Source organism: Nyctereutes procyonoides, unplaced genomic scaffold, assembly GCF_905146905.1.
Source record: "Nyctereutes procyonoides isolate TBG_1078 unplaced genomic scaffold, NYPRO_anot_genome, whole genome shotgun sequence".
NCBI lineage: Eukaryota > Metazoa > Chordata > Mammalia > Carnivora > Canidae > Nyctereutes > Nyctereutes procyonoides.
In genome coordinates, this window is record NW_026575047.1 from 29,851,763 (window position 1) to 29,875,460 (window position 23,698).

General features: G+C 60.5%; 2 protein-coding genes across 2 annotated transcripts in view; one reads left to right on the top strand and one right to left on the bottom strand.

The window, feature by feature from the left end:
- Positions 1-2,419: 2,419 nt before the first annotated feature.
- NAT8L (N-acetyltransferase 8 like) lies at positions 2,420-11,863 on the top strand. The gene is made up of 3 exons (XM_055326785.1): positions 2,420-2,890; positions 4,190-4,354; positions 6,813-11,863. The coding sequence occupies exons 1-3, from the start codon at positions 2,515-2,517 to the stop codon at positions 7,178-7,180; spliced, it is 909 nt and encodes a 302-aa protein (XP_055182760.1). The 5' UTR covers positions 2,420-2,514; the 3' UTR covers positions 7,181-11,863.
- Positions 11,804-23,698, bottom strand: part of LOC129510188 (DNA polymerase nu-like) — a 117,375-nt gene continuing 105,480 nt past the window's right edge. The window contains 8 exon segments of the mRNA XM_055326170.1: positions 11,804-11,839; positions 12,119-12,197; positions 13,799-13,839; positions 13,841-13,984; positions 13,986-14,048; positions 14,770-14,804; positions 16,411-16,478; positions 20,876-20,954. Of these exon segments, the coding sequence (XP_055182145.1) occupies positions 11,804-11,839; positions 12,119-12,197; positions 13,799-13,839; positions 13,841-13,984; positions 13,986-14,048; positions 14,770-14,804; positions 16,411-16,478; positions 20,876-20,954 (545 nt within the window).

Genomic DNA, 23,698 nt, shown 5'->3' on the forward strand with positions numbered 1-23,698 from the left:
GGACTTGCAGGTGGTCGGGGCCACCCAGGTATCTCGGGTGCAGGTGCAGAAGGGACTCGGAGCAGCAGAAGCTGGAGGGGTGTACGGGAGAATAGACTGGGAGAAGGGATCTCCCCAAATTCACAAGCCTCGATTTCCTTGTCTGTGAAATGGATTCCTGATGTGGGCAGAGAGCGTGGGAGGTGTGGGGGGCACCTTCAGGTCACTGGGGAGGGAACAGGCTCAGCAGCAGGCCTGGGACCCTGCTGCCTGTGCAGACTTCCCTTCCCTTTAAAGGTACCCCCACTCCAAGTGCTAAAGCCCAGGTCCTGAGGTCTCCAACATCTTGTCCCAGGGGTCCAGGTTTGTCCCTTCCAAGCTGAGTCTGGCTGTCTCCTTCCCATCTCCTGGCACTCTCCAGGGCCCTCTAGACCAGGACAAGCCAAGCCATCGTGGGCAGGCAGGGGTTGGGGGGGCGGTAAGGGGGAACAGGGTAGGGCATCAAGGACTTGGGGATGGAGGTGAGGTCAGGCCACCTGGAAGAAGGGACCCCTGCAGATACAGGGCCAACCAAAGTCAGGCTGGTGGAAGCACAAGTCCTCCCCCTCACCCGTGGGCTTGACTGTTGGGGGCCAGAGGAGGGGTAGCTTTGAGCTCAGAGTCTTGGGGGGGAGGTGGGTTGGGTAATAGCCAGCAGAAGCAGTGACTCTCTAGGGGCTGGGCCACTCTGCACAGTGGGACCTCTTCACACTAAGTCTGGGGTCAGAGGTCAGAGATCAGGACACTGCCCAGGAGCTCCTGGATCCTCCACCTGGTTCTCTATTCTCCTGGCCCCTGTCACAGAACAAGAGTGTTCCCCAAATCTAGAGCCATGCCTCCCCTTCCTCTGAAGCCCCTGGACACTTGCAGATACTTCAGCCACCTCTCTCCATTCCTGTTCTTCCTGCCTGGACCTGCCTGGCTTAGCCAGGACACTTCTGCCGTCCACCTGGTCAACCTGAGGATGCCCTGGAGCCTGGTCCACTGTGGCTGGTTAGGGCTCCCGGCAGTGCTCAGGGAGCACATGGAGGGACTTCTGAATGGATCTGTGGGCTCCTTTGAGATTCACCATGATTTCACATTCCTCTCCAGGAAGATAAGAGCCAGGTCCCAGACAAATCCTGGCATCTGGGAAAGACGGTGCGGGGTGACTTCCCACTTTGGCTGCCCCCTCCCACCACGGTCCTTGCACTGGCCGTCTGGCTGCGGACCGTTCAGCTCCGGGGTCTGGAGTTCTCACTCTGCCCAGATCCCTTGGCGTGACGCTGGCGAGGGGTCGTCCCCTCTAGATAATCGTAGCTGCCTCGCCGGGGGCTGAGGATCCTCTAGGTCTCGACTCTAACCATGCGGATGTGGTGAACTCAGGTCCGGGCTGCCCCGCGGGGTCATCACGGGGAAGGGGTGCACTGCAAGCTGCAGGGGGCTGGGTTCATAAAGTGTTAGGGGAGGGATCTGGGATTCCCTGTCCCCCACCCTCACCCTCCGCCCCTGGCCCGCAGCGTCGGCAGGGCTCGCAGGGACCTGGAAGACTCAGCAAGAACATCCCCCCCCCTCACCCGCACCTGCACCGAGATCGTGGAGCGCATGCGCGGGCCAAGGAGGGCGGCGGGGGGGGGGCGGCCGGGAGGGGTCCTACCAGCCCAGCGCCCCCGGTGCCCGCTGTGGGAATTCGGTGTCTGAGCGGAAGGTTGCCGTGCTGCGCGCGGCCGCGGGGGGCTGCGGGCGACCTGGGCATCAGAGCCCGCCCAGACCGCATACCCGCGCGTCCAGCCCGGGTGGCCCGGGGCGCAGATTCCCAGGGACGCCAGGCCGGGCGTCGCATTCAGACAAAGGGGCGGGAGACGGAGATGGAGATGGTTCGGTGACTGCGCTCGGAGGCCGAAGAAGAGGAGGACACGGCGCCGCGGGCCCCAGCGGCCCGGCCCCGGGACCGGGAGCTCCCAGGCCCCCGCGGAGGGGTGGCGGCGCGGGGGTGCAGGGGCCGGGCAGGGGGCACCCCCTCCGGGCCGGGAACCTCGGTCGCCTCGCGGGGCTCTGCCGCTCCGTCGTGCCCCGGGCTGCCCGCACCAGCCCCCGCCCAGGCGCACGCCCGCTGGCCGCCCGCACCCGCCGCCGCGCAGCGCCCAACTGTGCCATCGGGCGGGCGCGGAGGCGGTATTTGCTCCCACCCCCGAGATCACATGGTGACCCTCGGCAGCCAATGCAGTGGACGCTAGGACCCTGCGGGACCCCGGGCGCCGCGACTGCACCGGCGCCGCTGCATTATAAATACTTCTCCAAAATGCGGCGCAGCTCCCTGCGCGCGCCCCGGCCGCCCGCCGCCTCCGCCCCGCGCCCCTGAGCCGCCGCCGCCGCCGCCGCCGCCGCCACCGCCGCCGCCGCCGCCGCCGCCGCCGCCGCCGCGGGTCCGAGGGCGCCGCGCCCTTGCCCTGGGCCCGGGCTGTGCCCGCCCGCAGCCCGGCCCGCGTCCCCGCGCTGCGCCGCCCGGCCGGGTGCATGCATTGTGGGCCTCCCGACATGGTCTGCGAGACGAAGATCGTGGCCGCCGAGGACCATGAGGCGCTGCCGGGGGCCAAGAAGGACGCGCTGCTCGCCGCCGCCGGCGCCATGTGGCCCCCGCTGCCAGCCGCGCCCGGGCCGGCCGCCGCGCCCCCCGCGCCCCCGCCCGTGCCGGGTCCCCAGCCCCGCGGCAGCGCGGGGGGCGCGGGCCCGCCGGGGGGGCGCGGCGTGTACATCCGCGAGTTCCGCGCGGCCGAGCAGGAGGCGGCGCGCCGCATCTTCTACGACGGCATCATGGAGCGCATCCCCAACACGGCCTTCCGAGGCCTGCGGCAGCACCCGCGCACGCAGCTGCTCTACGCCCTGCTGGCCGGTCAGTGCCCCCGCCTGCCGCAGTCCGCGCCCGCCCGCCCCGCCGGGCACCGACGCACCGGACGCCCTCAGCTCGCTCGCCCCGGCCGCGCTCCCCTGCTTGCCCAGGACTCAGCCCGGGAGGGGAGCGGGGCCCGTCTCGCCCCCCCTCCCCCGCCTCCCCCCGACCCCCTTGCTCGCGCACCGACGCGCACCCGCACGCCACCGGCTTTCTGCGGCGGCCTGGGGCGAGGTGGCACCGGCGGTGGCATCCGGGCTCCCGGCCAAAGCGCGCCGGGTGGGGGCGTGGGAACGAGCGGGGCGGAGGGTGGGGGGCTGCGGGCGGGGGGAGGGCCGGTGTCCCCACCTGCGTCCCCTCTGGTCCCCTTCTGCGCGGGCCCCGCCTCTGCGGCCCCTTCCCAGGTCATCGCGGGTGGGGGCGGGGTGGCGGCAGGTAGCGCCCGCTGCCGATGCTCCGCGCCTGGCGCGTGTAACTATATATAATCCACGGGGCGGGGGAGGCTGCCTCCGAGGCTCCAAGTGCTAATTTATGAGGGGAAGACTGCCAGCTCCCCGGGGTGCCGGGGGAGGGTAAGCACCGACAAGGCAAAGCAAGGGGGCCACGGGGGGCGGGCAGCCCCCGCAGGAGCTTGGAGGCCTTTGCCGGGGCCCCAGGAAGGTGGCTGTTCCCATTCCACAGATGAGGAGCTTGAGGCTGGGGGTTGTCAAGCTCCCAAGGTCATGCGGCAAAAGTGACTTTCACAGCAGGCGCCTCTGCCTCCTGGCTGCCTGGATGGATCTGGTAGCAATCTCCCACTTGCCTCCGTCACTCCCCCTGCCCCATAACCCTGAGGGCCTGGCCTTGGGAAGAAGGGGCCCCCTCCCACTCCCAGCGTTTACAAGGCTCAGACAGCCTAGAGGGCCTGTGTGAGCAGCTCCTTGGGTGTATGCAAAGCTCCTTCCACAGCTGGGGGACCCCATGGGTGGTGGGCAGGGTCCACCCCTTCAAGGAGCCTGCCTGGGCCTCTTGCTGCTGCCCTCCAGGGGCAGTGCTGTGCTCAGAACTTAGGGACGTTGGGTCACCCAATAGCCCTCCCTACCGTAGGAAGTTTGGCACTGGGGAGAAGAGGAAGCTGGTAGGCTGACCCATGGCTCCCACTGGGAAGACAGCTGGGGCATAGTTGGTGTGGCCTTTCCTCTGCACCCAGGTCCGACTGGCTCCTTTAGCCTGGAGCGACTGGGGGGGTGGTGTCCCTGGTCCCTGACCCCAGGGGCTTCACCACCTGCTCACTGAGGCCACCTCTCCCACCTCTCCCTGCAGTGCTCTGTTTTGCCCTGACCCGCTCGCTGCTGCTGACGTGCCTGGTGCCGGCAGGGCTGCTGGGCCTGCGCTATTACTACAGCCGGAAGGTGGTCCTGGCCTACCTGGACTGCGCTCTGCACACGGACATGGCTGACATCGAGCAGTACTACATGAAGCCGCCGGGTGAGTCCCACATGTCCCCAGCCTTTTTCTCTCCCCAATCTTTGCTCCTCCTGCCCTCTCATGCCCCCCCCCCCGGGAGAACCCCCTAGCACCAAGCAGCTCAGGACAGACAGGCCCAGGGTGGGGCTTGGCTAGTGCCCCTGGTGACCTGAACCTCCTGAGGTCACTGAGGACTTGGACAGGGGTTGGGGGTACAGCAGGCGGGCAGGGACTGGGGTGCTGGGGCAAGGCCCCCGAGCATCCACCCAGACCCTGGACCTCCGGCTTGCTGTCCCAGTGCTCTGTGCTGCCGGCAGAAGGCCCTTGCCCTGAGTTTTTCTCATCTCTTGTTGGGCCTGCTATGCTGGATTGTGGGTTGGCCTGCAGTGCCAGGGACCCGTGTGGTAGGTGCAGAGGATCTCAGGTGGGAACAGGCTTTTGGGTGGGGGTTACTGAGGGCTAGAAGAGCAAGGCTGTTGAGCAAGGCCTTCACTTCTGCCTCTGGGCCACTTAGTGACGCAGAGGGTCTCACCCAGCACCCCCCAACCCAGCCTTCCCTAGGAGGAGGGACTGGGTCTGGTCTGGAGGGGTCTGCAGCTCCCTGGGGGCTCTTCTCCACACTGACCCGGGGCAGGCTGGATTCTGGGTCACAGGACCACATGGTTTGCTTTGGGTCTTGAGCCAGAGAAGGGAGCCTCTGTCTCCGCCCTCTGGGGTGTGAGGGTCTGGTACTGGTGCTAGAGGGCTTCCAGGCTGAGGAGAGGGAGCGGTTGTGGGCTCCACAGTTGATGAGGGTGTAGGAGGAGCCTGGTGAGTGCCAGCAGTGGGCAGCTGGGACGAGAGAGGCAAGGCATCCCAGAGTAAGGGTACCCTGCTTTGGCACAGCCAGTTCCCATGCCCACTGGCTCCATCCAGGCTGGCCCTGCCCTGCCCTGCCCCTGACTCCACCCCCATCCCTATCCCAGCAGCTGCCTGGCCAGCCTTTGGCACCTTGGGCTCTCCTTGACACTTTTCTAAGCTTGAATTCAGCTTATTGTCCTCCATGGGATCGTGGTGTCAGCCCAGCTCTGCCCAGGACAGGGGGAGCACAGGGGTAAGAGCCACCTAGCTGGCAGCCAGGTTCAGGCTGCAGGAGCAGAAGAGGGCTCAGGTGGGGAGTGTGCTGTGCTGTTGGTTCTGTTCTTTTGGGGCTACCGTCTCCCTGGGTGTGAGTGTGGGGGCGCTGCTTGTCCTCCAGGGATGTCTGGCAGGTTGCAGGAAGGTGCCCCGGGGACAGGGAGGATGGACCGCACCGATGGTGCCATGATGCTCAGGGGATAGTCTGGCCAGGGTGTTGGGGAGATCCAGAAGCCCTGGATGGTGGGCAGGTCAGCTGGTGGAGTGTCCATCAGGGCAGCAGGTCCTCAGACGTTTCTGAGCCCTGGCGACATGTCACTTCTCAGGGTATGGCAGTGAAGGAGATGGGAGGCTCCCTTGGCACACAGATGGGCTGACGGGGGCCTACCCTTGGGGTGGGGTAGTGTGATGTCACTGGGCAAGGTCAGGCGCAGAATCTTTACGGGGGAGACCTGCCACTCAAGGAGAGAAGGTGGGGGTGGTTGGTGGCAGATACGGCCATGGGGGCTGGCGTGGCCACAGGCAGGGCGAGTGCAGGTGCAGGTGGGGGTCCTCAGAGTGGTTACTCCTGTTGGCCAGCCCCTGCCTCCTTGGGCCTCTGGGTTGGCAGTCAACAGCGGAGAGCAGGCTCTCCTTGTGGCTCATGCCTGCAGACCTCCCTTCCTGTGTTTTCTCTCTCTCTTCTCTCATCCCCCTTTGCCCTGCTTTTCCTCTTTTTGCCTCTCATGGGGCTGTGATTGGTCCAGGCCGTGGGTGGGGATGGGATGGCTGGCCTGGCCACTGGGCTCCAGCCCAGGAGAGGCCAAGGTCAGTGGGAAGTATGTGGTGGTCCTGATCCAGGCAGGCCATGGGGCTCCCAGGCTCAGCAGTTCCTAGCATGGTTGACCGAGCCAGAGGCTTCTGAGATCTGAGGCCCCTGGCGACATGGCTCCCAGGCAGGTCCTGCTGCCCTGGCCCATCTTCGAGTCCCCATTGTAGGGGTCCTTCCGGAGGTGCCCTCATGGCACCTACCTCTCTCCAGCATCCTGTTGTGGATACACGGGGACCACTGTGGTGGGCCCCAAGTGGCCAGGAGCCAGGCCAGGTAGGCTGCACCTGTGGCTTGTCCATGGCCATTCAAGCATTAGTTCTGGCGGTAGCTGGGCAGAGGAGGGGTCTATTTGGCTGAGGCCTGCCCAGCTCTTAGTCCCTGGGGGAGGGACTCTGGCCCCAGAGCTCCTCTCTGCCCAAGCTGAGGCCCAGGGCAGGGGCCGCTCTGGGGCTGCCATGGGCAGTGGGCAGGTTGGGCCTGGTGCCTTCTGCTCGGAGGGCTCTGGTGGGGCAGCTGTGTCATGCTGCAGCTCTGACTGCCTTGTCCCTGCAGGCTCCTGCTTCTGGGTGGCCGTGCTGGATGGCAACGTGGTGGGCATCGTGGCGGCGCGGGCCCACGAGGCAGACAACACAGTGGAGCTGCTGCGCATGTCCGTGGACTCGCGTTTCCGTGGCAAGGGCATCGCCAAGGCACTGGGCCGCAAGGTGCTGGAGTTCGCTCTGGTGCACAACTACTCCGCGGTGGTGTTGGGCACGACGGCCGTCAAGGTGGCCGCACACAAGCTCTACGAGTCGCTGGGCTTCAGACACATGGGCTCAAGTGACCACTACGTGCTGCCTGGCATGACCCTGTCGTTGGCTGAGCGCCTCTTCTTCCAGGTCCGCTACCACCGCTACCGCCTGCAGCTGCGCGAGGAGTGACCACTGCCCACCTGCCTGCCCACCTGCCGCCCTGGCCGCCCCATCCGCCTGTGCCCGCCTGCCCACCGCCCAGACCCGCTTTCAGACGCTCACCTTGGCGTTTGTGTTGGGTTTTTCCTTTTCAACATCACGCGGTTCTCTGGCTGGTTCTCCAGGGGGTGTGGGGCTGTTGCTCATCTGTGACACTTTGGGGGCTAGATTGTTTGCAGCCACGGCCCCTCGCCCTCCCCAGCCTGCTGGGGCTGCGTCCTGAAGAGTGACAGCATGGACCACCACGTGCCCACTCAGCTGCTCAGCCTGCTCGAGGGGCCTCTTCCAGCCCAACGCTGTCGGGGCAGGCCTAGCCTGGCCCACCAAGCACAGAACCTCTGCACCACGGCCCCTGCCCAGCAGACCCCTGGCCGCCAGCCAGGCAATGGCTCAGCTGTCAGTCCCCAGGAGGTGTGGCCTGCTGGGCTGGCCAGCTACTGCCCCATGGGGCACCGAGCTGGCCATGGGCCCCGCTTTGCTCCGTGCATGCTGAGGACATGGCCTGGCTGCAGCATGCCGCATGCCCACAGCCTCCTGCCCTGCTGCCCGCTCAGACTGGGCCTAGACTGGTGAGCACCCCCTGCCCAGCCTTGGAGCTAGCCTGAGCTAGAGCTAGCCCTGGCAGCCCACCTGCTCTCTGGAGGGCTTGCCTGTCTCTCACCATCCCTTCCTCCGCCCGGCCCAGCTTTGCTTTGACATTGAGTCATGTTTCTTTCCTTTTGGTCTCTGTCCCTCCTCTGCCCCGGCTTTGCTGATTGGCATCATCACCCAGGTGTGGTTCCCATAGCAACCTGTTGCACAGCCTGGTCAGGGTCCTACAGGAGAGCAGAGGGGAGACAGTCATGCAGTCGCCTGTCCCCAGTGCCAGCTAGATGATGGTGGCCTCTCCCAGACCTCCCCGAGGACCACTCTGCCTAGCGGCTGATGGGCTCTGCCCTGTGAATCGTACTAAGCCAGGCCGCTGCCAACACCACTGAGCCCACAGCTTCTCCCAGCCTGAAACCGACCTATTTTTTTAATAAGTTATTTAGACAGAATAGCACTCTGCATGACTTTAATTCTTGGGACAAAATGGTAGTTTATACCTTAACATACACACACATACACACATACCTGTGTGGTCTAGAATATGCACTATTTCTGGCCCAGTTTGGTGGGGGCGGGTGGCTGGGTGGGTGGAAGGTTTCAGATTTTGAGATCTAGAGGGAGACCCTGATTTAGCATTCTTTCCCCCAAAAGAGCATTCCTGGGTTGTGAGGAGGCTCTGGGGAGCCCTTGTCCAGCCTTGACTTGTGCGACTGAGGCCAGGGGTGGCAGCAGATTCCCTGCTGCCTTTGGGAGGGATGAGTGCTGTCTACTTTGGCTTGGGGGTAGGGGTGGCCTGGCTGTGCCCCCAGCCTCTCCTTCCTGAGGTGGGAGGCAGCTGGCAGAAGTAGGGTGGCCTGGACAGTGGGGGGACAGGAGGGTTGGCAGTGCCCACAGGTCCAGCTTGGAGTCCTGGGCCCAGCTACAGTGGTAGGAAGGCCGTAATGCCCACAGAGGCCCCTCTGTTTTGGGAGCTGGGAGGGAGGAGGCATGGTGGGCCATGGGTCTGGGTCCCACATATGGGATGCGGAAGGGATGTTCTTGAAAAGGCACTTGGGAAACGAGCAGATGAGTGAAATAAGCCCAGTTTGCCGAGGGGCCTTTTGTGCTGTCAGCAGTTGGGATATTTGCAGAACATTGTATAGCCCCCACTCTCCCCTGTACATTTCTCCCTGGTGGCGTCCCGTCCCTGCTTGGGGACAGGAGTTTTGTAGACTGTACAGAAATCGGCACCCTATTTTCTTGCAGCTCTCAGATTTTGTTAATCTGGATTATACAGACAGACGTAAAGTGTTTTAGCAAAATGGAAAACAAACAGTTGTGCCTTTTTCCTCTTTTTGTTTGGTTTGGTTTCGGCTTGGGGCGGCCTTAGTCGGTGTGGGGACTGCGGGGGCTGTGGCTGGCCTGAGGCCTGGCTGGGCAGGAGGGGCAGGTAGGGGCTGCGCGGGGTCAGCACAGTGGGCTGTGTCCTGTCAGTGGTAGCTTGGGGACACCACCGGCTTCTGTTGATCCTGTGCCTTTGGAGCCCCTGGTCCCTGGTGTGGGGAAACATGGGTGGGGGCCGTTGGAGCCCACTGGGGGTGTGGCAGAGCCTGGGGCTCCGGAGCGGCCAGTGTCTGCTGGACATGGACCAAAGCATGTCACCAGGGCTGCTCCCCGAGATGTATGGCCCTCTCCTGTCCTGCTGGGGTCCATGTAGGGTATGGGCTTGGTGGGCTGCAGCGTCTCCCCCAGTTGGATGGCTGGACTAGTGACAGAGGGTAGTGACACTGGCTGGATTCTGCACCTTTCTTTACTGCCCTTTTGTTGCTGCCAAGACTTAGGAGAGAGGTCAGGAGGGGTGTGCCAGGGTGGCTATGTGTCTGGAGCCCTGCTGCCCCACCACTGAAGTGGCCAGGGACTCTTGTGTGCTCACCAGCTGGGTGTACCCTGTATGTGGGACAGGGCCCTTGCCTGGCTGGTGTGCAGCTATACGGGCCCCTGAGGATCACAGGGGAGCAGATCTCCCATCCTTCCCTGGGCCAGAGGCTGGCACACTAGTGGGAGATGCCCATCCCTGGCTGGGCATGTCCCTCTAGCCTGGGAGCTAACTCCTCCACAAACGTGCACTGACATGTGAATTTTATACATTTGTAGAAATTCTGACGTTACTACTTCTACCTCTGTGAAGCACCCCTGGGGTTCTGCTCAGTGATGTGTCTGGGCAGCTCCCTGCATTGTCAGGCCCTGGGACCCGACCCCTCTCTGCTGGCCTCCTGGGCTACCCCTGGTGGCTGCGGCCAAGGCCCAGGGAAAGCCAGCCCCCAGGCATGCTCAGGAGATAGGGCTCCCAGGACTTTTGGAAGCCTCTAGTTTTGGCCTGGAAATCAGGAGATGGAGTGTTCCGGAGCGTCTTCATTAGATGAGCCTGGAATGCAAACCCAATGGGCAGCTCCTGGCAGTGGGACACAGGGCAGCTGAGGGTTCTAGCACCTCCGGATGGTTCAGTGCCACCAGAGTCCTAGCATGTGGCTGGTGGGTTGTCCCTGAGACAGCTTCCAATGCCCAGGTATGGGGTCTGCAGAGAGCTGGTCCCTGAGGGTGGTGGTCAGAGCGAGTCGTCTGCGTGTACAGAGCCATATGGAGGCCCATGGTGACTGCTCACCTTTCACCTGGACCCATGTCTAGCCTGGCCTCCTGTTGCTGCCCTTGGGTGGATGGGGCAGAAAGATGGGGCCAGCCTGCCTCCAGGAAGTGGAGGGTTGGCCCTGGGAGAAGGCTTGAGTTAGGAGTCCCTACAAGTGGGCTGAGGCCACGAGGTCCCTGGGCAGCTCTCATCCTTCCCTGAGCATCCTTCCTCTGAGAAGGCCCTAAGAGGGTCCAGGCTGGGTGATGCTCCTCAGAGGGCTTCCTTGGGAGTCTTAAGTGCTTGGGAGGCTCTTTGGGCCCCAAGGAGTCATGCTGGCAGGTGAATGCTGGCCCCTGCCTGCCCCTGCCTGCCCTGGCGGTGGCTGGCATATGTGGCCTTGAGCCTTGGCCCTTGCTGAGCCGGGGCCAGGGCCGAGCAGCATCCTAGGGAGCTACCCTCCTGTCAGTGTCCAGGGACTGGCTGGACGGTGGCCTCTGAGCCTGAGGGGAGGCCCACCACCCCTCCCCAGCCAGGTGGGTGGCACTGATCTGTGTATGAAGCTGCTTCTGTGAGTCTGTCTTGGCCTCGGCCTGCACTCCCATGCTGGTGGTCCTGCAGCTGAGGCTTTTGGGGCTTGTGTTCTGGGCTGGCTGCGGGGCAGATCCTGGAATGCTTGCTCTCTGGTGCCGATGATGTGTGTCCAACGGTGGTGTGAGTGGGGCAGCCCAGGGCCTGGGGAGGAGGAGGAGGAGCCCCAACCTGCCATTGTTGGATGCATTTTTCTTTTAACAGCAATAATTAGCCATTTTGAGGAAGGGGTGTGTTTGTGTGTGTGCCTGCCTATGTGTGTGCACACACGTGTATGTATGTGTGTCTGTGTGTACACTGCCTATGCACATGTGTACACACACACATGCATGAGCACACACACACCTGTGCCTGTGTGCACACACATGCAAGTGCGTGGTGACGGGGGAACCTGGTGGCCGAAGACCTCCTGCTCCAGCCCGGAGAGGCCGGCCCTAAGCCCCATGCCAAGATGCAGGGTCCTTGTGGGCGGCCTCATCCCAGGCCTGCCCCCGGCCCCAGCAGACCTCGAACATAAGGCCACCTCCTCTGTCTGGGGGACGGGGCTGTGAGACCCAGGGAGCCTCCGCCTGGGTCTCTGGGTGTGTAGGAGGACGGCAGGGGTGGATGCTCAGAGGCAGAGTCTCCTTGCTTAGGCTGTTTGACCACGGCTGCTGTGGATGCTGTCTCCGGGCGAGCAGAGCCCAGATTGGTGGCCGGTGTCACTTCTGTGGCTCACTGTTTATGAACCCACAACCATGGCAATGGTCCTGAGACCCTAGGATGTGCCGAAACAGCCCTGGAAAGGGCCCTGCAGGGGCGAGGGAAATGGGCTACAGGGCCAGGGGTTGGGTGGGGTCCCAGGCATCCTGTGGGGTGTGAGCAGCGGGAGGGTGGGGGTGCTGTGGCCCTTCCACCTGCACGGCCCCCAGTGCTGCTGTTTTTCAATAAAACCAGAGTTGACAGAACTGGGCTCCTGTACTTTCTTGAAGCGCCCCCTCCTGGAACTTGGCCAGGAAGAGCAGCTTTCCTGGAGATGCTGGATTCCTTGGGGGCCTGGGCAGGTGCTGGGGTGACCTGTGTCGCTGAGGCTGCTGTCCCCATGCTGGCTGCTCTGGCTGGGGCCCCACCGCAGGCTGGGTCCCCACCTGTCCACTTGGCACCTCTGAGGGGTAGGGTGAAGTGTGGGGCCCCATAATGGCATCAGGCCTACCTCCTTCCTGGTGTCTGTAAGGGGGGAGGAGGACATGGGTCCAGTCTGAGGAGTCGGGTGAAGGGGCAGCTTGGGGACAGTGAGGTGCCCACATCCAGCCCTGGACAGCTCACTGCAGAGGGCCTTCCTTTCATGGGAGGAATGGCCTCGGCTCCTCCTGTCCCTTTCCAGGATTGGCCCCCCTGCCACAGGGAGGGCTTTGGGCAGGCTCCAGAATTCGCTAAGTTGAAACCAGTGTCTGCGGTCTGGAAGCCTGAAGAACCAGCTTTTGCGGGCAGCACGCTCTGACCCTCCCTGGCCTGGGGGGCACATGGTGTATTCAGACATCAGCCTGAGGCCAATCATTTCTTTCGAGTGAGACACTGTGTGAAGCCCAGCCTGAGGTGACAGCATGAAGACAGGCCATGCACATAGGGACAGGACACACAACACACACCTGCAGCTGGCCCAGCAGCAGTTCTCCACCGGCACTCCAGATTCTGGAATGTTCTATTATACCGTGGTCAGGCCTGGCCAGTATAAGGTCAGATCCTTGTACACCTCATGAAAACAATGACAATATCTTGAAGCCATGAGAAAAGTTGGCCTGAGCACAGTAAACTGACTGCCAACATCACCCAGAAAAGCAGGCTCAGCAAAGGTGGTGGTGAGTAGAACCATCACTGTGGACATGGTTGGGCGGCTCTGGCATGTGTGGACCCAGGGCTGCATCTGGGCACCTGTTGGTATCCCACTTGGAGGGTGCACCTAGCACCCAGACAGGGAAGCAAGAGGGAGGGGAGACCCTGGGGGTGCCAGGATGGCCTGGACAGGACCCTGTTGGCAGGGAGGCAGCAGAATGGAGGTACAGTCCCACCTGGTGCACTTACTACCCAAGTGGGCTTGTACAGTGCTGTGAGCTTTCTGTGCCTGTTTCCCCACAGTGCAAGGGGGGACCATGGTGGCCCTCACAGTGGGCTGTGACGTTGTCAAGGTGCATGGTCTGGGCTCTTGGCACTGGGGTTCTGAGAGAACCACTTTGAGAGGAGAGTCAGGGGGGCTGGCTGGCTTCCAGGGACTGGTCGCTGGCTGGCCAGGAGGCTAGTGCACAGGCAGGGGGGCCCCAATGAAGATGCAAACACCGGCACACAGGCACCCCTGGCCTTGGGAGGCTTCGGCTGTGAGCACAGACCCAATGCCTGCCCTGCTGTGTGCTCTCTGAAGTTCACCGCTGCCATGGGGCAGGACCTCAGCTTCGAGAAGCTCAGGGAGCCAGTGGGGAGGGCCTCCAGGCTGCTGGCAGCTCCTTGGGCACCCACTAAGGAACTCACCCACTGGAGGAACCCACCTCAGTCTCCAGGGTGGCAGGGCTGGGAGCGCCTGCTCTGGGCCAGGTCGGGCCACTCCTGTTTCAGGCGCTCCGTCCTGGCTCTGGTTGAGTAGATCAGAGCCGTGGACGTGGCATCTCCTACCGCGGGAATAATTCATTTGGACAGAAACTCGGCTGGCTTTGAATAAGGCTTTTACTGCAAGGGACAAGCCAGGGGGTGGATGTGGCCCTCTCTACGTCCTGCTTTGGCGGGGGCTGGGGGTGGGTGGGTGGGGAGCCAGTAAGTACCAAGCTCCCAGTGCTGACCTTGGGGAAGGCCACACAATGGACTGGTGGAAACCAGTTCTCTTCCTCCCACTGTTGCCTGGGGCTACAGACAAAATGAAGGAGAAAAATGCGCGCACCGGGGGTAGGTGCTGACAAGGGGGCTGGCGGTGGCTGGGTGGTTGCTTGGAGACTCAGTGAGAGGTGGACTGGGCCAAGGGCCTGAGACCTTCTGCAGCGGCACCAGGTGTCCCCACGAGGGGCCGGCACTCAGGCTCACCTTCAGGGGCACCTGTGGGCAGCAGCCCAGGTGAGTCCCAGGCCTGGGCTAGCCCTTCCTGGCCCTCCCCGGTCCACATGCAGGCGACTTGTGCCCACAATGCCCAGACAGCCACCTTGCCCACAGCGCACTGCCATGGATGGATGCACACATGCTCTGGCAGTGACAGGCAGACGGGCTCACCCCACATCTGCCCCGAGTCATAATACCTCAACCTTGGCTGAGCACCACACCTGACCTGCCAGGGCCTCTGCGCCAGGGAGCAGGCCTGCCGGGGCTGGGACAGGCAGAGTGCCTGACCTGTGCTTGCCACCTCAGGGCCCTGCTCCCTAGGGGGTCAGCAGGTTCTGATCCAAAAAGGGGCCAGAAGGGGACCTGGAGAGCCCTCCCAGGGACCCTAGCCCTGAGCAGGACCTTGCCAAGGCCCCTGGCCCAGGCTCAACAGCTCTCTCTTGACAGGGAGGATGGGCGCTGCCTGCCACCTGCGGGACTACAGGTGGGGTGGGGACTGCAGGGCTTGCGGGGCCTGCAGGGACCCTAGGGCAGGTGGGGGAGGGCAGCAGTCTTGGGGCTCCAGGGCTGTAGGCAGTCTGGAGCCATGCCCTGCATCCCCACTTTCCTGCCCCTTGGGAGATGGACTCGCCTACCCCTTCTGGGTGGCTCTAGCTGGGAGTGGCCAACTTGGAGAAGCCCCTTCCCTTCTCACCTGCAGCTGTAGCCCAAAGGCCCGCACGTATTGCAGGGACTCCATGGTGCCCCTGACAAGAGCTGGAACAAAGGTAAAGGAGGGAGAGGGATAGGCCTGAGCCACCTGGGCAGAGGTGGGGTCACAGGAATGCCCTGCCCTGGTCTCCCTGCTCCCGAGTTATCTTTCAAGTCCACAGGATCAGCTGCATTGCTGGGTGTGCAGCCCCCACATTACTCTGGGGCTGGTTCCATCTCTCTCTGGCCACATCCCTAGCACAGGCCTGAAGGCACCTTAACTGCACCAACCATGGTTCCCGGGGAGCAAGTTTCTCTGCTGGTCAGGTGGGGCCTCTGCTGGTCAGGTGGGGCTGGGGCTGGGCACCATGCTAGGGCTTCCAGCTCTGTCCAGAGGCTCTGGGGCTGGGAAAAGGAAGGGGGCACAGGGCCACCCTGGCTGGAGCAGCCAGGGCAGGAGGACCCACGCTCCCCACCACAGTCCTCATATATCTGGGGACTCGCATGTCAGGGTAAAGCCCGGAAGGGCAGCTCTGTGGTGCCAGTGGGTTGATCCTGCTATGCGGCCTCAGTCACCATGGGACAGTTGTTCCTGAGCCCTAAGAAAAGGGCAGCCTGGGGAGGGGAGGGGTCAGCTGGTTCCATGTCTCAGACTTTGCTCTGAACTCTTTTGCCCTTTGATCAATAAATATTTCATTCTATCCTATTAAGTTATCTGCAATGCTCAATACAAAGATTGTGACAGATCCCATGAACGGGTGGGTGCTGCCTTGTTCTCCCCTCTCTGGTTTCGGGGTGAGCTAGCCAATGCCCTGGGGAATGGGTCTCCAGGTGCCTAGAGTGGGACACAGCTACCCTAGGGCCATGCACCTGAGCAACATGGTCTCGTTTCCTTCTCTGTGCTGTGCAGAGAGCAGCAGCAGAAGGCCAGAAAGCTGGTGCAGAGGCTGTGGTGTAGGGTTGTAGGGTCACTGGAAGGGCTGCATGGCCCCCAGCCCCTCTGGCCTGATGTGTGGACCAGGAGCCCTGCAGAGGGGCCATGGCCATGCTGGGGAGCTTCAGGGGTGTCCAGGTGCTTCTAAAGGGCAGAAGGCAGGACCTCGCTGCCCCTCACTCTACTGGACAAATACCTGCTGTGAAGGGAACCACTCCACCCGAGGATGGAATTGCCTCTGTAGGATGGAGTCCCCTCTATAGGATGGCAATCCCACTAAGGATGAAATCCTCATTTAGGATGGAGTCTCTCTATAGGTTAGAGTCCCTATTGTAGTATGGCGTCCCTTCTGTAGGATGGGGTCCTCTCTGTAGGACGGAGTCCCCTCTGTAGAGTGGGGGTCCTCTCTCTAGAATGGGGTCTTCTCTGTAGGATGGCAACCCCATATAGGTTGGAATCCCCTCTGTAGGATGGAGTCCTCACTCTAGGACCGAGGGCCATAAGGCCAGCAAGTCCAGAATGGGAGTCCCCATCATCTAGGAGCCCTGATGCTGAGGCAGACCCCACAATGGAGCATTTGATGTCCCTGAGGGCTGCTGGCCAGGATAGGGTATGTCCACTCACTATGGGGCAGGGAAGTGGCCTTGAATTCCTGCAAGAGGCAGGCACCAGCCAGACACAGGGGAGCCACATTAGCCCTCCGTGAAATAAAAGCCGTTTTGTGCCACCCAGGCTCACCTGCAAACTCTGGAATCTGTGAATCTTCCACCTCAAATAGCAGCTCATCATGAATTTGGGCGACCAGCCTGGAAGACACAGTGGGGGAGGTAGTCACCCTGAGATGTGGTATCTGGGTTCCATGCTTTGCACAGCAATGGGGACACATGGGGTGCCATAGAAGGTTGTGGCATAGGGTGCTCTAGAGGGTGTGCCTTGGTGGGGAGTGAGAAGATCCAAGAGGATCCCTGGTGCCTGGGGTCACCTGACTGTCACCAGGACAGTCTCATGAGAATAGGGAAGCACAGGTTAGAAGTGACCCCAGCTCCCCTAGCCCCTGCCTTTGGCTCCCATCATAGGGGGCACCTGGACCCCCAGCCAGGTCTGGACATAAACTTCTTCCCGGAGTTGAGGCCACCGATCCTAGAAAGTGGCTGCTCATGGGTCCTGGCAGGGAGGCCGCCTACTATCTGGGTACCTTCCTGCAGCACCTACCTAAGCAATGCTGCCCCTGAGACCTTCCTTTCCCCTCTCCAGCTTTGGGCCTAGGGGCTGAGCTCCATGGATTCCATCATAGGCTCTCCAATGGGTGACCCTTCATCTAAGACTCTTCAGGTAACCCTGGAGGATGGCTGTGGTAGATGAGGCCAGTTGTGGGAAGAGGTTTGAGGACAAGGTGCCAAGGGTCAGGAGTCTCTGGAGGGCTTAGGCTCCAGTGACAGGGGCTAGCAAGTGCAAATGTGTGCAGAAGGAGGGAATGGTGCATGGGGGGACACCCCAGTAGCTCCATGTTGGCTGCACAGAACATGGCTGTAGTTGGATTGGCCGGCCCACACCAGACTTCATGTGTTCTGTCCAAGGTGGGATCTGGGTTGATTTTTGTGGTTTGGGCAGATGACGGCTGCCATGGGCTGTGGCCATGGACCTGGTGCCAGCCCTTCTCTCAGGGCAGAGGAAGGTGGCTTGCTCTGTACACTCAGGGAGGTGAAGTATGGTGCAGGTGACCCACAGGAAGGATGCTAGACATCAGGGAGGGACCTGTGTGCTCTGCCCTCTGTGTGACTTGTCTCCGGGACTGGGCCTTTGAGGTCAGAGACCAGATCCGGTCCTTGTCATTTTGTAGGCACAGTGCATAAGGGAAGAGGTGGCAGGCAGACTTCCCTGTTTGGCAGAGCTGTGGGCTCAGGGCTGCCCAGGAGAGGTGTGGTGAGGCTCCCTGTGCAACAGCCACCTGGGCAGCAAGCCCAGGCTACAGAGAGGGAGTGCTCTTCCAACTGCAGAGCAGAGATGAGCTCTGCTGCCACTTTCAGGGGACACATGGCCAGGCTGCAGAGCTTCACAGAGGTCCCGCCAACCCATTCCTCCTGTCCCTGCTAAGAGTGGATTTGCAGAACGCCCTGGTTGCCCTGGAAGTTGCTCCGTACTGCGCTCTGGAAGCCGGACCAGGCTGGTGGCACGGGCACCCGCTGTCTTCAACTGACTCCACAGCCTCTGGTGGGGTCTTCGTTTTCAAATGGGCAGAAACTTAGAAGAGGCCCTTGTAACTTCTTTCAGATTTAGCAGAATCTGTCTTCACACTTGAAATGACGCTGTGAATTCTGAGCCACCAGTGTGGCAGCAACCTAAGAATAGGCCTGAGTTGTTAGTCACTTACACAGCACACAGAGTGCTCACTGCTGACTGCGACATTCCCTGACCTCGAACTGGGGCACAGACAGAAGAGGAGCAGAGACGCTCTGTGTGAATATCAGACCTGCTGTTTTGGGCAAGTGCGCTGTCCTCTGTTGATGCTCCTGTGAGGGGGGTGCTCCAGCAGAGGCCTTGGCACCTCGCCCCTGGCCTGGCTCTGCATCCTTCCTATTCCACTCCCTCCTGGCTTCAGGAGCAGGCCTGGGGCTGCCCTGCCCACTCACAGTGTCTAGGCTCATCCAGGCCGTTCCTCACTGTTTGGCTGAGTGGGGCCTCTTACCTTCCCTGGGCCCCCAGCACCTTCTCTGCTCTTTTCTGAGGTGGGAGATTGAGTGCCCCACAGTCATGAGCATGACCTGGCTGCACTGCAAGGTGGTTAGAGGTCAGACGGCTGCCCTAGTGGTGAGCAGATGATGTCATTTTCCACAGACCACCCCACATCTCCCCTGCTGTCCCTGTATCCAAGGGCAAAGGAGCAGGTAAGGGTCTTTAGGAGGCAGCCACTGTCCAGAGCAGGGGAACTGGGAGGCTCTCCTGGTTCTCTCGGTGACAGAGGCACAGCATGAGCAGAAGCTGCAGCTCTGCAGCTCGGGTGGAGGCCCAGCACCAGTCCAGCTCTGCATGGATTTGGACACATGTAAGGCTTTGAGCCTCAGGTCCCCCTTGTCTACACTCATGGGTTAGAGCCAACCATCTCTGAAGCTTCTTTCTAACTCTGACATGTTCTGAAACCTAGAAAGGCCTTTTCACAGAGGCCCCAAGTTCTGAGAGACTGAGAGGGGAGCCTGCCTCGCCTGGCAGCAATGGCCCCTGAGTGCTGACCGTTCAGCCAAAGACTTGCTGGAAGCTCCCTGCCTTTTTGCTCTAGGCCTAGGGGCAGTGAGTGGAGCCTGGCCTGTGGCTCCAGCTGATGAGGGTACTTGGGGCCACTGGATGAGGCTGTCTGGGCACTTGTTCCCTTTGGACAACCATGAGCCTCTGGTGATGCATTTTGTGCTCCTTCAGGCAGATAGACCCTCACACTTGGCTCATGGTGGCCGATTCTAAACTTGATCCTAAACTTCTCCTATTACCCCGGGAAGAACAGAGCAAGTATACTAAACACAGAGTAGGAAAGGCCCCAGTATTCCACACCAAACTGCTTTAGTTCTAAAACAGTACAACCTATTTGCTATGGAAAGCATTTCCCAAAGACAGTGAAGCCTGAAAGAGGGGCAGCTGGGTTGCCAAAGCCCCGGGGGCAGGAACTGTTTGTGCTCAGCTCTGGACTCTGTCATCTAAGAAGACCCCAAGTCCTCACGTACCAACTTCCTTTATCAATCCCACAAAACCCCAAAATGGATCAGACTTCTCTAGACATACGATATCACAGATATGGAACAACCATGCAGGTTTCGGTTCTGGCCAAGGTGATGAAGTAGCACAGGCTGCTCATGCCCCCTCCTAAATATACCCTATAGAAAGCACGCTCAGATGCCTGCTCCGCAAGGACCCTCCCTGGGCTGCTTCTCCCTGGTAGGCAGTAGGCATAGGCGGTGCCTGGGGCACGGGCTGTGGACAGGATGGGTCTGCTCTGTGGGGCCTGGGGATAGTCCTCTCCCTACCCCTTTACTAGGATGACACCCAGTCTCCAGCAGGGCCTTTGTCCAGTGCGCTTTTCTGTACAAAACTGCTGGAATTGCCAAAAGAACACAGGCTCAAAAGTCAAAATGAACTTCTTTCAAAAAGAAATCCATGGAGAAGGTGCCAGGAAAGATGAAGGACCTCAGATAAACAAGGACATCGTGCCTTGAGAAGGTAGAACAGTATCGAAGCCAAGACGAAACTGTAACCTCAGATGGAGAAGGGTCCAGAAGGGCAAGTCACCTCCCCAGGTAACGTAGGTGCATGACCTCTCCCTGCCCCCAGGGTTACAAGCTGGAGAATCAGCTGCCCGATGCTGTCACCTGAGGAGGGCTTGCCTGCAGGGATAGGCCCACTGTGGCCTGCTGGAGACCACCCCAATATGGGCTGATCGTGTGTGGAACAGGGAGGAAGCCAGGCCTTCTGGGCTTTGAAACACTAACTCCTCTGGGATACTTCCAGATTAGCTGCCAGCAAGGGGTCCTGGACTTCTGGAGGAGAATGCACCCCTGCCACCTGTACCTGTGCCAGGGCCTTGCATTGCTGCACACCTGGGCAGGATGTCACCAGCCACCTGGATGCTCAGGGTGTATGCCCCAGGGGGTATACCCCGAAACTGAGGCAGAGACAGAAACTGGAGAGAACTGTGACCCAGAGGCAGCCGTGGCTGAGCCCCATCTTTGAGATGCACCAGTACGCTGGCTCTGGGGGCAGGAATGGTGTCTCTATGTCCTGACTGAGGGTCTGTGGGGTCTGCCCACCTCGGGGTGGGCAGCTGCATGGGAGGTCTGGCCTCCCCACACACACCTGGGGAGATGCATTTCTGCACCAGCTGAGGAGATGCATTTCTGCACCAGCTGAGGCCTCTAGGTGAATGGCCTGTTGCTATTGCAGCTGCGGTGAGTTGGCCCTTGGGCACTTTGCCAAGCCCAAGTTGGGAGGCAGGGGCTCTGCTGGGAGTGCTGAGAGGAGCTCAGGCTCAGGGGCCCCCACCGCTTGGGGTTCTGAGCTCATCAGAATCAAGATCCATACATGGGAAGTGGCGGGTGCTGCTTTGCTCCTGGGAGGTGTGTGCACATGGGCCTGCCATGGTGTCAACTCCCACCCAAGCCCCGAGAACGGCAGGACCAGATGCTGGGTCAGGCCTGGGCAGGCTGGCCACTCATTCACTGACCTGGCTGTCAGGGTAGGGGAAGTGGCCACTGCCGTGAAGATGTGGATCATAGCCATCTTACAGAGGTCTGCGGCGGAGCCTGTGGGTACAGAAGTTTGATTTTCATGAATGATGTGAAGTCCAGGGCCCTGCAGCAGGGATTTGGCTAGTAGGATGGCCAGGTATGGTCAGTCAAGGCAGGCTGTCTTTTCTATGTTGTAGAACAGAGGACCGCATGCCCTACAGGTTAAAACAACTGATCTACCATCTCATAGTTTCTGCAGAGCAAGAACCCAACCCGTGTGGCTGGGTCCTCTGTTCGGGGCCTCATAGCCTGAGATCTGTGGGCGACCCAACTATCCTCAATTGGAAGCCCAACTAGGGAAGACTCACTTCCAAGTGACCCCAGGTTGTTAGCAAGATTCATTTCCTCGCAGTGGCATGACTGAGGTTCCTGTGTTGCGGCTGACGCTAGCTGTAGGCTGCGCTCAGCTTCTGGAGGCTGTCCTCAGGTCCTTGCCATGGGCCCTCTGCCCCACATGCAGTTTGCTTCTTCATGGCCAGCTGAAGGGCACCTGCTGTGCTGGATCTCTGACCTCCAAACCTTCTTTCAAGGGCCCGCCTGATTAGGTCACGTCCGCCCTGGGTAGTCTCCCTTTTAACTACAAATCCCCTTTTGCCACATGGCTTGACCTAACTATGGTAATGATATGATATCATATCCACAGGTTCTGCCAACACTTGGGGCATGCACACAGGGTGCAGAATCTAGAATCCCACCCACCGCACCAGCTAAGAGTGACCAGGCATGGATGTGCACTCAGCCTTCCAGCTCAGTGGACTTTTGACTTCATTTTGCTCAGCTCCCCAGTGGATAGCTTGGGGCTATAATACATCCTACTAGATTCTGGAAGGGATAAATCACACCTGTCAGGCATCTGATCATCCAAGACTGTGCTGGGCACTCTGCAAGGTGCTGGAGAGTGTAGGGACATGCCCAGTCCGGTACTGGGCACTCAGCAGGTGTCTTAATAAAGGGTTTCGGGGGATGCCTGGGTGGCTCAGCAGTTGAGCATCTGCCTTTGGCTCAGGGTGTGATCCTGGGGTCTGGGATCAAGTCCCGCATCGGGCTCCCTGCAGGGAGCCTGCTTCTCCCTCTGCTTGTCTCTGCCTCTCTGTGTCTCTCATGAATGAATAAATTAAAAATCTTAAAAAAAAAGGGCTTTGCTCATGGGAATGGACTGAAGTTAGGTCTCATTGGTGGTTTGAAATTGCTTTAGTTGTCTGTGGTTCCCAAGGTTCATGAAGAAATGAAAACTGTTAGTCTGTGGACTGGCCTTCCTCCACTGTGAGGCTAAGTATCCACGATAAGGTGTCCTTTTCCTAAGAGTGTAGCAGTGATGCTGGATGCGGAATTCTGGCCTCTGAGGCAGACCTGCTGGCGGTGAGGAGAGTCTCAATAGGGATGGGAATGTGCGCTGGGGTGGGAGGTTGGGAAAAGTGCAAAGGGCTGGAGAAACAAGGAGGGGAGTGTGGGGGGAGAGAGAGGGAGTGCATGCGGGGGAGGCCCAGGGAGGTGGGCGTGTCATGGTACATCATGTTGGCTGATGTGTCAGAGGCAGAACTTTCTTTCGGGCACTGGCCACTGCTTGTCCCTGGCACCTAGTTCAGCTCACACAAGTTTTTAATTTTTTTTTATTCATTTATGATAGTCACAGAGAGAGAGAGAGATGGGCAGAGACACAGGCAGAGGGAGAAGCAGGCTCCATGCACCAGGAGCCCGATGTGGGACTCGATCCCAGGTCTCCAGGATCGCGCCCTGGGCCAAAGGCAGGCGCCAAACCGCTGCGCCACCAGGGATCCCCGCTCACACAAGTTTTTAAGTTGATGGATGGCAAGTCACTTGCTCAGAGATACATGTGTGCAGGAGGCCGTATCCATGGTAGCTGGATTTCATGGCCAAGACTCCTAGTCGGCTTCTCACATGAAGATATCTTGTGTGCAGTTCCCTCTGGAAGGGCTCTACCACAGCTTCAACATGACTTTGAGCATGCCTCGCACACGTCTCATGAACAGATACGTGGCCACGGCCTGACAACTGCCTCATTGTGAAAACCCACCATCTCAGGATTTGGAGGGCTGGCACTCTCCTCTTGTCTAGGTGGTCACAGCAGGAGACTGGACTCAGGAAGACTCTATACTGAACCCAGATTCTAGCAATTGTCTTGCCAGCTGCTGCTGAGCCTCCTGTTGTCCCAGCAATGCCCAGAGGCTGAGTCCAAACTAGACAGTGCTGCTGTGTCCCACTCTCTGCAGGATTTACGGGGACATGATCTCCATCCTGCCCTGATGCAGGCCACCCACTCCACATCTCCCAGGGTCCCTGGCTGCCCTCCTGCCACAGAACACCCCTCTGGGGGCATGTGGTGGAATCTTGCCTTCAGGCCTCATGTCTGGGCCCTGGGTCCTCGGTTTCCAATCTATGACCTATGGGGTCACTGACAGGATGACACCTGACCACTGGGCTGCCTGGGGCCTCCCTGGAACAGCTCGTGGCACACGGAATGTGGAGCTTGTGATTATACTCTCCCTCTTCACCTCTCTGCTGTGGCTAGAGATTATGGAGAAGTCTTCACAATGGGGGTGGACAATGTGCCGTTACTCCTTCCACTGCCTGCTGCTGATGGCTGCATGACCCAGAAGGGCCTGCTGGGTCTGGCAGCCTTACTGCCAGGTCTTACTCTGCCAGACATGTGGGGCACAGCAGAGAGCCCGAGGCCAAGAGGCCAGGGACTAGGCCCTGCCCTAGTCCTGGCTACATCAACTCCTAAAGCCTCAGCTTCC